Source organism: Crocodylus porosus, unplaced genomic scaffold, assembly GCF_001723895.1.
Source record: "Crocodylus porosus isolate Cpor-Errol unplaced genomic scaffold, CroPor_comp1, whole genome shotgun sequence".
NCBI classification, from domain to species: domain Eukaryota; kingdom Metazoa; phylum Chordata; order Crocodylia; family Crocodylidae; genus Crocodylus; species Crocodylus porosus.
This window is the reverse complement of record NW_017728947.1, coordinates 95,530,350-95,544,152: the sequence shown is the minus strand read 5'-3', so window position 1 is coordinate 95,544,152 and position 13,803 is coordinate 95,530,350. Positions and strand designations below refer to the sequence as shown.

The window sequence follows — 13,803 nt, the reverse complement described above, 5'->3', positions numbered from 1 at the left end:
AGCAATCACTGCTACCTTTTAATTTTTCTAGTTATTTTGAGACATCTTTCAGCTGTCTCAAAGTGTGGCTTGGAATTTTGAAGGGGGAAATAGGGTTGTTAGGCCAAACAGCATTATGAGGAAGCGTGAATTTAGCACCCAGTGGATGACTGTACACCACCCCTTTTTGCTGTGGCTGTCACCCCAATTGCCAACTCTGACAGTATTTTCACAAAAGGGTAAATAACTTTTAGTTAAATATTGCTTTTTTCTTCTGATTCTTTCAGTAGAATGTCAGGGCCTTTATTTAAATGAAGAATATTCACATCTTCTTGTTCCCATTTTAAATTAAAACAAAGCCAACTTTTTAAAGCTATTCAAAGCTGTTTCACAGGCTTGATTAGTTTGAATTAGGGTGTGTGTAATGCCAAATGCCTCATTTTATAGTTGATGCATAAAGGTCTGGCTGCATGAGTCTGCAGTAGCTGGATCTGATTTTGTTCCTTATTAAGTGTTTGTTTAGTTTAAATACATGTCTGTGTGTTAGGTTTTTTTCTGATCAACCTGAAGAATTTGCATGCTATGCAGCAGCCATCTTCTATACTTTATTAAATATCTGTCAATTATAAATATCAAGGTTTTACATTAATGTCAAGATAGTACATCAAAAATTCATGGAATATGTGACTTTTTCCAAGGGTATTTAATACTTAATGCATTTGTGTCATTTTTCTTTCTAGATATATTGACAGGTTTTATTAAGTGTTTGTTAGGGAGATTTCATTTTTACCAAGGGACTATAAAGAGAAGCTGCATGCTAAATCAATTTTTTAATCAGAATATTGTTTTTTTTTGGTCTTGTAATCTATAGAGTTGGTTTTAAGTTATATTCTAAAATAGTTTGGGGCAGAAATTTAATATGACCAGATGTGCTGACTAAGTATATTTTAACTACTTTAAAATAGTTACTGTGATATTGTGTTGTGGAAAGTGTTATAAATATGGTAACTGTGTATTTATAATTTTATTTGGTCTTGCATCTTTTACTGTGAGACAGTATCATCTTGCCCTTTGCCCATATAAAATAAGTTTAACTATGTTAAGAAACAGTGGTCTATAATCTCAACAAATGAGGAGGGACATTGAGAGTTTAATGGAATATAGAGCCTTCACATATACCTCACATGTTGAAATGAGAACTCCTTTTTATAGTTACTGGAAGTTGCTGCTGGTGGTTCAGCTGCCTGTGTGAAATGAGCCAGTGGCTTCAGTGTAGTTCATTGTTGTCAAAATTCTGTCACGCAAACTACTCCAGCAAAATTTAATACTAATTTTCACTTGGGGTAAAGGTGAAGTACTCTCTTGTTGTCAGTAATAGATGCTCATTCTAGGTTATCATTCAGGCACACGGGCATAGTTGCTTTCTGTGTAATAAATGTACATAAGTTACATGTACTTTAGTGTGTTCAATTAACGTCTGAGGGCACATTTTTTCACTTGAAAAGAAAATTTGAACAATCCGACTTTATTAAGCGTTTTAACTTCTTAGTATCTTCTGACAATTGAAAACGGCTGTTTTAATACTGTTATTCATGCTGTCTGGCACTTGTTTTGGTGGGGAAAAGAAGTCTCTTGTAAGAATTAGGTATACAGGTTTTCCTTGCTTTATGCTGTACCTGCATTCCTGGAAAATGGTGAATCACTTGAATTTGCATAAAGGGAACCCACTTTACACTGTAACAAATAGGGATACGTTCCAAGACATTGACTGCTGACCCCCAGACCATTTCTACCACATTTACAAAACAATTTTGGTACTCACCAACAGCAGACAGTACACACAAGCACAAGGCACTATTGTAATGGGGATGGCAACTACAGAAACACGTCACAGACCATGACCAAGGAGCACAGATCCACACAGACTATATTTTGGTGTGTGTCACTCCTACAATGCACAGCACAAAGCAGCTGACTGCGGGCTTCCACCACACATAAGTGAATCACCTAAGTGAATTTACCTCGCATATAATGAATTTTTAGTATAAAAAGGGTCATTGCATAAGAGCGAATTCACACGTACAGAACCCACATAAAGCGAGGGAAACCTATACAAGGAAGACAAATGCTTTCCATTGATTTTATCTACTTAAGTTAATTCTTAACTCCTTAAAGGTAAGGACTTTAGTCCCTCTGACAATGATTGTAATGTAAAAAAGCTTCGTTTTCATTCAGAAGTAAGGAATTTTGATTTGAAGGAAGAAAGTTTGGAAGGATGCTGGCCTTGCATGGCTGTGATGTGACTTCCACTCAAGTTCACTTGGAAAAAATCTAATAATATAATTTGTAGCATTGGTGACTACTCTGCTTCAGTACCAGTAGGTGGCATCAGTGCTACACTTACAGCATCTTGCCCAGTGAACCTGAAACACAAAACTGAAGCTAACATCAATATGACAGTTGTTGAAAAAGTATGTGGTTTTGCAAAAGCAAAATTCTTTGTGCAACCAGGAAACACAATTTTGTGAGCAGTTGAGAAGGGAAGACTTGTTTCTAGATAGCTTAAATATATATGGATTGAATATAAAGGGAAAAATAATTAATCAGAAGTTTTCAGGTGTTTCTCTGTTCACAGAAATTTTTCTTTAATCTTTCCAGGCACAGAATAAGTTTTAGGACTGTGATAATTAATAGTTAATAATAGAACAAGACATGAATGTTCTAAGGCAATACTTTTAAATTGAAACTTACTTGGTTAATATCTTTAATCCACTTGTGAATAACAGCTTTCTTGGATGCTTAGTTCATTATACCAATTTTAATTTTTTTTAAGACTATCTCTTGGTAATCAAAATCGAAATTATGTTGCCATAAAGGATAATATAATTTAGGCACTGTAGAATTGTAAACAAATGTATATCATTTCAATTGTTACAATATTCTAACTCTGGTATTGGCTGACTGGATATAACCTGTCTCCTGAAGTATGCTGCCTGTGATTAAATACTGTGTTAATGCTTTTCTCAGGAAAAAGTCATTTTTTGTAAAATATCCAGTTAAGTTGGAATCTGTAACGCAATATCCACATTGTTCAATGTCCACAAAAATCCCACCCAAATGTGGAATTTAACAATAGGATTTGTTTTAACTAACTTTTTTTCCTTAAAAATATTACCCATTTCAGAGACAGTCCATCCGAAGGGTTAACTATAGGGATTGGGGAGAGCAGACACCTGGGACCTAACACCCAATTGGCAGTCTTTTGTAATATATAATTTGCCTAAAATTGCGCACTGAGCACAAGCTTTTGTTTTCTAATTGATTTACGGTTTGAGCCACTTTTACCTCATCCCCTACTGTCCTGCACACAGTGCCAGAAAGTACATTACAGTGAGAGATGATAAATTACCATGCACTTGTGATGCTAATGCATCAAGAGTAAAAACTGCATACTACATGGAGCTTCATGCATTAACACTGTTGCAAAGATACAGCCAAGCAAAAATTCATTTGTATCTTTAGAAATAACCATTTGTTCATTTGATCACTTACTGCAATCTACCCATCATACTTAATTGAAACTGAAGATTAAAATTATGCTGTTATAGTTTTCCATTTGTTAATTGGAACAAAGTTTTAAAGTCTCTTGAGAGCCAGATTTTTAGAATGTTTATGATACATTAAATTACTGTATTTTGGATGTTTCTGAAAGAAATTGGAATCTTTCTTCTAGATATGTGTTTGTGTACAGATGAGTTTAATGCAGCAAGCAACTAATATGTGTAAGGCACCCAAAAAACATCAGTAGTTGAGATTTCTGAAGTGTAGTATACTCTCTGCAAATAAACCTTTTATGGGAGGGAAGGAAGATTTAGAAATTCATCCTACATATGCGAAATACAAGAATTGTAAAATTTGGTGAAACCTAATTTATTTTTGTCTTAGGTTTTCTGTGGTTGATTTTTCTACCTTCTCAGAGTCAGTCTACCTTAAATTTTTATTTTTGTGTGGTGTCTGTGGGTTCCAGTCTTGAAATATGAAGAAACAGATTTATGGCGGCTGCTGGGCACAACAAATTAAGTTGACAGTGATGTATGAGAGCATAATAGCATGATGATCCCTCTGTAGCGCGGCTGGACGCCTCCTGCTTCATTTGGCTCTTGTTAGGATCTGTTAGGCAGCTAAATAATGAAATTCTGCAGACTGATTTCTGATTTTTTTTTTTCTCTTTTCACCTTTTTTTTTTTTTTTTTTTTTTAAACTTCTATTTTCCAGACCCATCCTAATGCCAGCAAACTGCCTTTAAAGGATTCTTTCACTTATGATGACTACAGGTTGGTTTGCAATTTTTTAAGTGAATCTCAAGGTCCTGAAAACTGAGATGCTTTGTTGGGTATATGTGTGGGAACCCTACTGTTACCATTTAAAATATCTGTGTATATCATATTGCTATACTTTTTTTGAGAAATGCCAAAAGGCACAGTGAATAAGCGTGTATGTTTTAATAGTTGCAAAGAAATCTGTTGTGGGGAAAAATAGTTAATTTAAGCAAATGGAACATAAGAGCCTCACGTGCAGTAAATAAAGTGCGTTAATCCACAGTGTAAGAACATTTACCAATGGCTTTGTGCACATATTTCCCAAAAGGTTATAGTTGGTATGAGATCTGGAGAACTTGTGCTGTACATGTGAAGTCTGAGTATCTCTTGGAGGTGTCAGAAATTGTGGGGTTGAGGTGAGGTTCAAGGTACTTGAGTTGAATTAAATGGTAAAATACCATAAATAATAAAGATTCACGAACTTTCCTAGAGACCTTGTATCCCTTTTGTGTTTTAATCACTACTTTGGGATGGTGTCTCCACAGTGTGCCTCTTCCAGTGGGGGGAGGCCAATTTAAGTGTCAGGTTGATCAAAATATGAGTAATAAAGTGTACAGAAGTAATTTACTGTTCAGCTTTCTAGTTCCTCAGATCATTTTTATGGTGCAGTTAGTTGACTGAAGTGTAGTACCTAGAAAATTCTAATATTTTGTGTTATTTGGAAATGCACAGTTTAAAAAATGTTTAAGTGGAGATCTGAATGCTGCTTTTTCATGAGGAGGAAGCTTCTCACGTTGATCATTCTAAACCATGGGTGGGCAGTTATTTTGGGCAGAGGGCCATTTACTGAGTTTTGGCAAGCCATCGAGGGCCGCATGACAAGCAGCTCAGGGCAGATTTAATATTAATTTTCTAAATTTTTTAGGGGCCCTGCAGGCCAGATAGAATGGCCTGGCGGGCTGCTTCTGGCCTACCTCTGTTCTAAACCATTGTTTGAGACTGGATTGTGTCTTATTAGCTGGCCAGGTTTAAATAATGACTTCTTGAAGTTTTTTTTTTTCTTTGCAGATGGGCAGTTTCCTCTGTTATGACACGACAAAATCAGATACCAACTGAAGATGGTTCTCGAGTTACCCTGGCTCTGATTCCTTTATGGGACATGTGTAATCATACCAATGGTCTGGTAAGGATTTCTTTGGTGTGATTAGGAAATAATATAACTTTAATATACTAAGGAATTTCAGTAGTGTATTTTAATGTTGCTTTTCATTATGGTTCTTAAAATTGGGCTTCCATCTTTCCAGCTGACTCAAAAGCTGACTTTTCTAAAGAAATCTAATAATTTAAAGTTCTTGACATAGCAGTTTCACTTTCTCATGATTAAGTATCTTTTAGATATAATTGTAAACAAGGTGTATAGTTACTTTTTTCTTAGGTAAGTTTAAGAAGTAAATAGCTTTGAGAGAATTATCAGTTATGGGAAGACATCTTTCCTGTCAAATTTGAGTATTTCTCATTTTCACGCATACACAGTTTTGTTTCTGGTAATTCTGCCCATGGTATCCACAAGACTAGATGCATTTTATATTGAGAATATGAAAACAGATTGATGGAGGTTGTCTCTCAAAGCCACTCTGCCCTGGGTACCACTAGGGAAAGAGGATAGAAATTTGAAGCTAAGCAGTGCTGCCTGCTCTCTAACCATGCCCAAAGAGCCTTGTTATGGAGGTAGCAATGACAAGAGCAGAGCATACTTCAACAAAATCGGTTTATCTGTTAGCACATCAAAGAAAAAAAGCTAAAATACGACTTTAGGGCATATTAAACATTTAAAAGGTGATGTGTATATAGAAAGTCAGACCTACTGACATATTTGTCTCATGAATTTTTACCAGCTTATAGAGGACCATGTCTCAGCTTCACAAAATGGTTGGTTAATGCATGAATTGAGGAAAATGGAAGTCCACAAAAGGATAGTCTACCAGCAGTCAGTTGATCATAAAGCTTCTGTCTGCTAAAGAATGCATACTTGATTTTGCATTATTTAGTGGGTTGAATAACTTGATGTAAACAGCAATAAATGTGACTTGGTCTTCTCTATTCATGTAATAAAGTCCAGTAAGAAAGTGTAGATCTGGATGACAGGACAGTGTATTGGCATAAGTAGAACCTAGGGAAGCAGACTGAAGTAGTAGTTTGCATATCTCTGTTAGCTTATGTTGCAGTAATATTAATGTAATGTTGCCATGATGGTCCAGGAAGAATGCAAGAAAGGGAGCAATGATACTTGAAAACATGTCTGTCCTTTCCAGCTAGACAGTTGGTCAAGTAAAAGGTGTCTCCCACAAACTTCACTGCCTCCGTCAACCAGCCATTTGAGAATCTGGGCAGGTGAAACATTTATCCCACTTTTAAAGTTGTGGTGGGAGAGGCTTACTGCAGTGTACCTTATTGCAATAAACTTTTAAGCTACTTTCTGTGACGCCATCCTGTGGAACCCAAAGCTCTCAGAGCATGGAAGGTGACTCAGCAATACTTTTGTCTTTTAAGAAATTTACCCTAGCAGGAGGGGAGAGAGAGAGAGAGAGAATACATTTAAACCTAGACAACGAAGGTAGTATGCATACACAGTCACTTTCATTTTTTTACTGTTTTCCACAGGATCTAGTTCAAAAGTGGTATAGAGGGGACTGAATTTTGTTAACCATTGACCAAAAAAAAAAGCTGTTCATTGTTCATTTTCTTTTCATTAAAAATGTAGACTGCTTAAATACCCAGCAGAAGGAAAAAGTATATTTGCCAAGCTTACTCTTACACCTCTACTTTGTATTTTCATAATAGAAATGAGTAGGTCTTTACCTCTCTGCTCTGATTATGGTCCATCCTGATAAAAAAGCATTAAGTGACTATTTGACTCACTTGCATGAAAGTAAGGAAAAAGATGGGTTTTCATCCTCCATTGTCTGTTCCAAAGATGGTACTGAAATGCCACTTCAGTCAATCAGCTATAATATCCCTATTCTTGCTCTGTCCCACAGTTCCCTTTTTTAGCAGCTTGATAATGAAATGCTCTTTCAGGTTTTTTTGGAGTTAGGTCCATCCAGCTTTTTCGTGCTTCTGACACTACTAATTAGATCAGCCTGCATCTAAGAACTATGTCAAAATGGTTGTCTTCATGCATTTCTCATTGTTATTCTTTAGTGGGATTGTATTTTGACAGTCAGAGGTTGATTACTGGTACTGCCAGAGCTTTGAATGAATAAGCTTAGTTTTGCCTGTTGGAATGAGACCATCTGTATCCCTAACCAAGCAATTTGGTTACTTGGTCACTACTTGGGTGTTCTGCACAAAAATTAAAATTCACTAACTGGTTTGCTTCAGCAGTAAAACATGAAAGAGCCAACTTATCTATCTTCTGGAGAAGGAAGCAGCTTAGTTCTTGTTTTGTCTGATTCTTTCCTTCATGTAAATTAGTCTAGCGCTATATTGGACTTTGCAGAATGTTCCACTTGGAAAAACTATTTTTAAAGATTGGCAGTTTGGGGAAACACATTACAGCTTCCCCCAAGACAGACTCCTTCTGCCAGAATCTAGGTATTCCCTCTAATGTTTCAAATTTTTGCCTTGCAGTAGTCTTATAGGAGATTATAAGGGCACATCCAGACAAGTGCACACATGTAGTGGCGTCCCATGGGTATCCAGTGCCTGGGGGCTAGTGCCTGCATTCACGTGATCCCCTCCTCCCAGGACGATCTGAGCAGGATGTGGGTCCCAAGGCAAATCAGCTTGTGCAGGGCCCCAGCTCCCACCCCATGGCACTTCTGTGGGTCAATTAGCACTGCAGCACACCAGCTGCGGGGGGGAGGGGCGGTACCTGGAATTTCCAGCCAGAACAGCAAAAGAAGCCCACAACATGGTGGGTGGGCCAGACACAAAATGCGGGAGGCACCTTGGCTTCTCCAGCCACTACCCTCAATTTCTTCCCCCCCACCCCAATCAGTATGCCACTGCTCATGTGCCTCTTGCAGCATCCCAAACCAGTTTGAAATGGCGCAGGAGGCAAATTGAAAAATGTTCCATGTGCTGCATATTTGCAGCACGTGCTCAAAATTTGATACCTGAATGCCCAGGTATCCAAAAATACCCTGGAGGGGAAAAGTGGGGCAGGGCATGGTCCTGGACAATGCCCTGAGGTAACTGGGAAGCTGGTCTTCCAGAGGGACACTGATTTCTGGCCAGAGCATCTCTATGGTGCTTCTGCTGCCCCAGTTATGTATATAGTGTCTTTTTGTTCTAATTGTGGAAGAACATGGATTTTGGGGTATTTTAAAGAGTGAATTTGGGATGCTGCTTCTGCAGCCCAGCTGGCACAAGGGGTAGTGTCCCTAGATACCAAATTGGCTGGGTCCCAGAAGATCCTGAGAGCGAGTAGCCCTGAGCTGCTTGCCAAAGCAGCTTTTTTTTATACTGCTGGGGCCAGTACAGGTGCTGGCCCCAGGCTCTAGCTCCCCCTGGCTGAAAATCCAGAAGGAGCTGGGCAGGGTTATTTTGCCCCAAGTGGCACAACTTGCTCCATACCAAAGTGCATGTCCTGGCACGTGCGCTGAGGCAAAAATCCCCTGCTCAAATTTGCGTCGCTCCTATATGAGCTGCTGCAAGCGCATGTGCCTGCATGTATGGATGTGCCCTAAGGGTTTTTCAGAGTTTGAAAACATTTCTTGTGCCTATGCAGTAACTAAAGAAATTGTAAAACATCTCAAGCTTTTAAGAAGTTACCAGAAATTCCTTTCTGTGGTTGGAAGGTGCATTTTTTTTTTTCAAGTGCGATCACTGAAATTGGGATAAACAGCCATAGGAACAGGTTACAGGGGAGTGGGTAAAGTGTGGGGGTCATTTAGAACTTGGAGGCTTTATATCTTCCTCAACTTTAATACCAATCCAGGGTGGTATAGTAGAATCTCTGGGTAAAATGCTGCAGTCTGTGTTAAGTAGGAATTCAGAGTGGATGATCATAATGGGCCCTGTGGGTCTTCAAAGATCACATATTGACTAAGGTCTTAAACAGTGCCATTTCATAAGTGTAAAGTGAACTCCTATTGCTCTAGCTCATGGCTGCCATTCTGGATTTCTTCTGTCTGAGAAGAATTTCTTGAAATTTTGGAAGAATAGTTTTGGCTTACAGATGCATATTTAAATATGTGAGCAAAGTAAAGCCACCACCTAAGCTTTCGAAGTAGCCCAAAGGGTTCTCTCCTCAGACAAAGCAAATCCAAGATGGCAGATGGCAGTCACGATATAGTGTTCAGACCTAATCTCTGTAGCAGAAAACAAAGTTCTTGCAGTGGTCGGTGTGAGAGCCTTGTTGCGCATTCATTTTGGGAGCCACTGGGAGCTTTTAACCCCTGGATTGTCCACACAACACCTGAAACTAGTTTTAAGCTTGCTTTAGGTGCCTTAAAGTTATGCCACTCCTGGGCATGTTCATCTTGGATCTATGTTGCCCACCTTGTGTTCTGTTAATGTGTGGTCACTCCCACCCAAGTTGTAGTCCTCCTGCATCCCAGGATGCAGTGTCCCTTTCCCTACCTTCTGTTTTTGTGTGGACAAACTTTCTACCCCCTGAACTCTACTGCCCAGGGGACAGTTCTGGCACCAAGCCAACTCTCCCTTCTTCTCCCGGGGGTGTACCTTCCCACCCCAGAGATGCAACAGAGCACATGCCAGCTAACCAGGTTGCAGGTCATGGGTGGGTCCAGGAGTGGGATTTGGGGGGAACAAGGTAGGGAACTGGATTGGTTCCCAATGACCTGGGGCTTCCTTTCCAAGGCAGGGGCAGTTATTGGCTACAAAGCACCAGGTCACAGGATCATCATAAAATTCTAGTTTATTGGACGGATGCAAAAGTCAGACCATAAACCTTGGTGCTGATCCCCTCAAACACGCACACATTCATGTACAAGTACACGTATATGTACGTACACGCACGCACGCACACACACACACAAGCTAGCTCTGAGCATTAAGCGCTGGTGTCAAGATACACGTATCCCCAAGCACTGGAGTCTACTGTCAATGGCTAGTTGAGGCTTCTTTCAGTGTGATATTGCTTCAGAAGGGGGTCACCAGCTGGTCCTTCTGGCTGGACAGGCAGGGTGGGTCAGGTGAAAGAGGGCGCCCTTTGGGGTCATCCTTTGCTGCCTTTTATACCTCTCTGGCAGACTTTGACTCCCCAGTTCTCAGGCTTACCCAATCCAGGGGCTGTTGTCCTTAAGGGACGTCCCTCTTGGTAGCTGCTGGATGGCAGCTGTCAGCTGCAGGGGTCAGGTCCACAGGTATGTGCAGTCTCAGGAGTCTGTTGATGAATTTTGATTGATTCACTGTCATGACGAATAGAGCTCTGGAAGTGGTTGATCAGGGGGTATTTCAGCCCCAAGGGTCTGTTTCCAGCATTGATTAGTTCAAACGGGGGTTCCGTACCTTTAACGATGAAGTTTCCTGGCTCTTTATTGATTCTTTCCTCTCCTTGGTCTCTGATTTCATAGGTGTTAATTGCTGCTCATTAACATACTTATCCAGACTAGCTACTGTGTTACACAATCAGTCATGATTCATTCAGGGACCTGCTCCATACAGAGATTCCTGCTCTTGTTAACTTTGCTACATGGTACAACTTACTTTTGAACTTAAAGTACATTTGTAAAAGCATCTACAAGCTCTGTTTTCCCTACACCTTATATAAAAATAATAGTAGTATAATAAAAGAAAAAGAGAGAGGAAGGAAGAAAAGGTAGAAAAGAGAAAGCATCCCCAAAAGGGGGCAAATACTAAGAGGAGCTTTGGCCATATGAAGGAGCTTCACATTGGGGCAGACAAAAGGGTTTCTTGCTACACAGTAGCTCCCCTAAAAGCACCTTCCCTCACTGCTCCCACCTCCCATCCACCCTGGGAAGCATAACCAGCACTTCCCCACACCAAAATGACAGATCTGACTTTGTTAAAACATGAGACCTTTTTAAATTAACTTCTTATTTCTTTTTAAATTATTTTTTTTTATATACAGTATAAGCTCATAAATCCAGCATGCTCGGGACTGAGCACCTGCCGGAAATGTGAAAATTCCGTTTTTTGAAAATGGAGCGGTGGCAGGGGGAGAGGGGAAGTAGCAGTGGTCAGTCCCAGAGCAGTGGGCCGTACATGGAGCGGGGTGGTGGATAACAGCGGCAGCCGCCATGTGCAAGCTTCCGGGGAGCAGAGAGAAAAGCTTAAAATGTGCCGGATTTTCGAGAATTCATTTTTTGAGATCCAGATTTATGAGATTAATGCTGTATATTTTTATCTTATGCTTCATTTCACCACCCTTCCCCTATGTCTGTTTTCTTTTTACTTCCCAGTTCATTTATCCACCCCTATCTCATTAACTCGCCACCTCCCAGTTTCACGTTCCTGCCCCTCTTCCCCTCCTATTTTGCACCCACCCACCAAGAGCAGGGACAAGCCTGTCCTGGCACACTTGTCCTGTAGTGACAACTCTCACTCCTCCTCAGGGCCCTACTTGCCCAGCCCTGTAATGGCAAGTCACACCTGTGCAGGTGGGGGACAATCAGAGAAGGTTTTTAGCCTGAGGCAGTGGTTTTCAACCTGTGGTTCGCAGACCCCTAGGGGTTTTACAGACTTCCTTGAAGTGTCCATGAAAGATGACTGTGATCAGTCAAAAGTGTGTGAATACCCACACTTACAATTCAAAGGGGTCCTCACCTCTATTTGAAATGTTTTAGGGGTCCACAAGTGAAAAAGGTTGGAAATCACTGCCTTACAGTGTGACTGCTCCAAATGAGCACTGATCTACATTTGAACAGCTCAAAGTGCCAACTGTACCAAGACCCTTTAAGAGAATTTGTGGCTCTGCAGTTTGTCCTTCTGGTCAATGGACTATTTTACTACAGTGTACCTGTGTAAAAATTGAATTCAGAAAACTTAGAGAAGTTGCTCCTTGATTGCCCAATTATTGCATACTTTTTTTCTGTCCAGACCCCTTTAGTTCTTACGATTAGTATGGGTTCTTTGTTGTGTGGGATTATTCAAGTGTGTAACTATAACAAAATAATTTTTGTTTAAAAGTTTTAGGATGACTTTACTTGCTAGTGAGCACATTTAGTTTTGTGACTTTCTTTTTTTTTTTTCTTTTTGAAAGGGATTTTATTCCAAAGACAATAAGGAGTACTTTTTCCCTCCTCTGCTGTATGCTTTTACAGAAAAAATCCCTTCAATTTCTAAGATTAATTACTTAACTTCAGATAAAGGGAATTATTTGCAAGTAAATTGGAGTTCTCTGAAGATGGTATCCCCTAAAGAGTCATAGTTGCTCCTTTTTCATTGAGAGAGAGAGAAAAAATGCACTGATATTTGAAGGATATGAGACAAAATAGCATACTCACTGTAGGTCTCTAGCGTACCTCACAGTAGTGTCTTAACATTCAAGAACTTTATAATAAGCTGCTGGATTTAGCTCAGGACCAGTGAGTGTTGGTCTATGGAGGGTACTTTCCTCAGAGCTTTCCCTTTGCTTTCTTAAATTTCTCTGATGCAGAGATTTTAATGTTCCTAACTAAGAAATTATTGTTTTAGAATTCATAAACATTTAATATCATCTATGCTATGTCAGGTAAAGGAAAATATGTTCATGTGCAGTTTCTTCTGTTTAAATTCCACTTTAATAAAAGGTAGTTTTATCAAAACAGGGAAAAAACAAATGCAAGATGCTAAAGATATGTCTTTTTTTTTTTTTTTCTTTGGATAGATCACTACTGGCTACAATTTAGAAGATGACCGATGTGAATGTGTAGCACTTCAGGATTTTAAAGCTGGAGAGCAGGTAATATGAACAGTTATCTACACCTTGGTTTTTGGGTGAAGTATTGTGCAACATTGCATCGTTGCCCCTGAAGATGAGGGCACAAGATAACTGAACACGTTGTAATTACCTGCAATTAAAGCCTTTGTATTTTTCAGGTACAGTTAATGTATGTAAAGATTTAATATCAAAGGTGAGGTCTTGCATAGCAGAGATTTTGTTGTACTTGGTTAATTTTTGACCAAGTTCTAGTAAAACTAAAAAAATTAAATTAGAATAAAATATATCCTTTTTTGCATCTGTAAAGATATCCTCCTTAAGACTTATGGGCTGGTCCAAACATTTAATCACTGGGAGGTGTATACAAATATTAGATACCAGTTGAGACATTTCAAAATGAAATTATTAAAGGACAATACCTCAGTTCCTCAGTTTTCATAACCAGCAGCAGGTCGCCGTACATTTCTTTATTGTTTAACTGGTATGTGTTAGCCTAATGGAGGTGACCAGCCTACAGCACACGTGTCACAAGTGGCACAGACAGCATCTCTGTGTGGTACATGGTAGATCAAGGAAGGGGGCAGACAACTGGCTGTAGTAGATAGGGCAGGGAGCAGAAAGCAGAGCAGCAAAACAGTCTGGGAGCCAAGGGGA

At 39.5% G+C, this 13,803-nt stretch overlaps 1 protein-coding gene across 1 annotated transcript in view; it reads left to right on the top strand.

The window, feature by feature from the left end:
• SETD3 (SET domain containing 3) overlaps positions 1-13,803 on the top strand; it is a 76,902-nt gene that overhangs the window by 51,448 nt on the left and 11,651 nt on the right. The window contains exons 7-9 of the mRNA XM_019552490.1: positions 4,255-4,313; positions 5,367-5,481; positions 13,096-13,170. Of these exons, the coding sequence (XP_019408035.1) occupies positions 4,255-4,313; positions 5,367-5,481; positions 13,096-13,170 (249 nt within the window). The remainder of the gene's footprint in view (positions 1-4,254; positions 4,314-5,366; positions 5,482-13,095; positions 13,171-13,803) is intronic.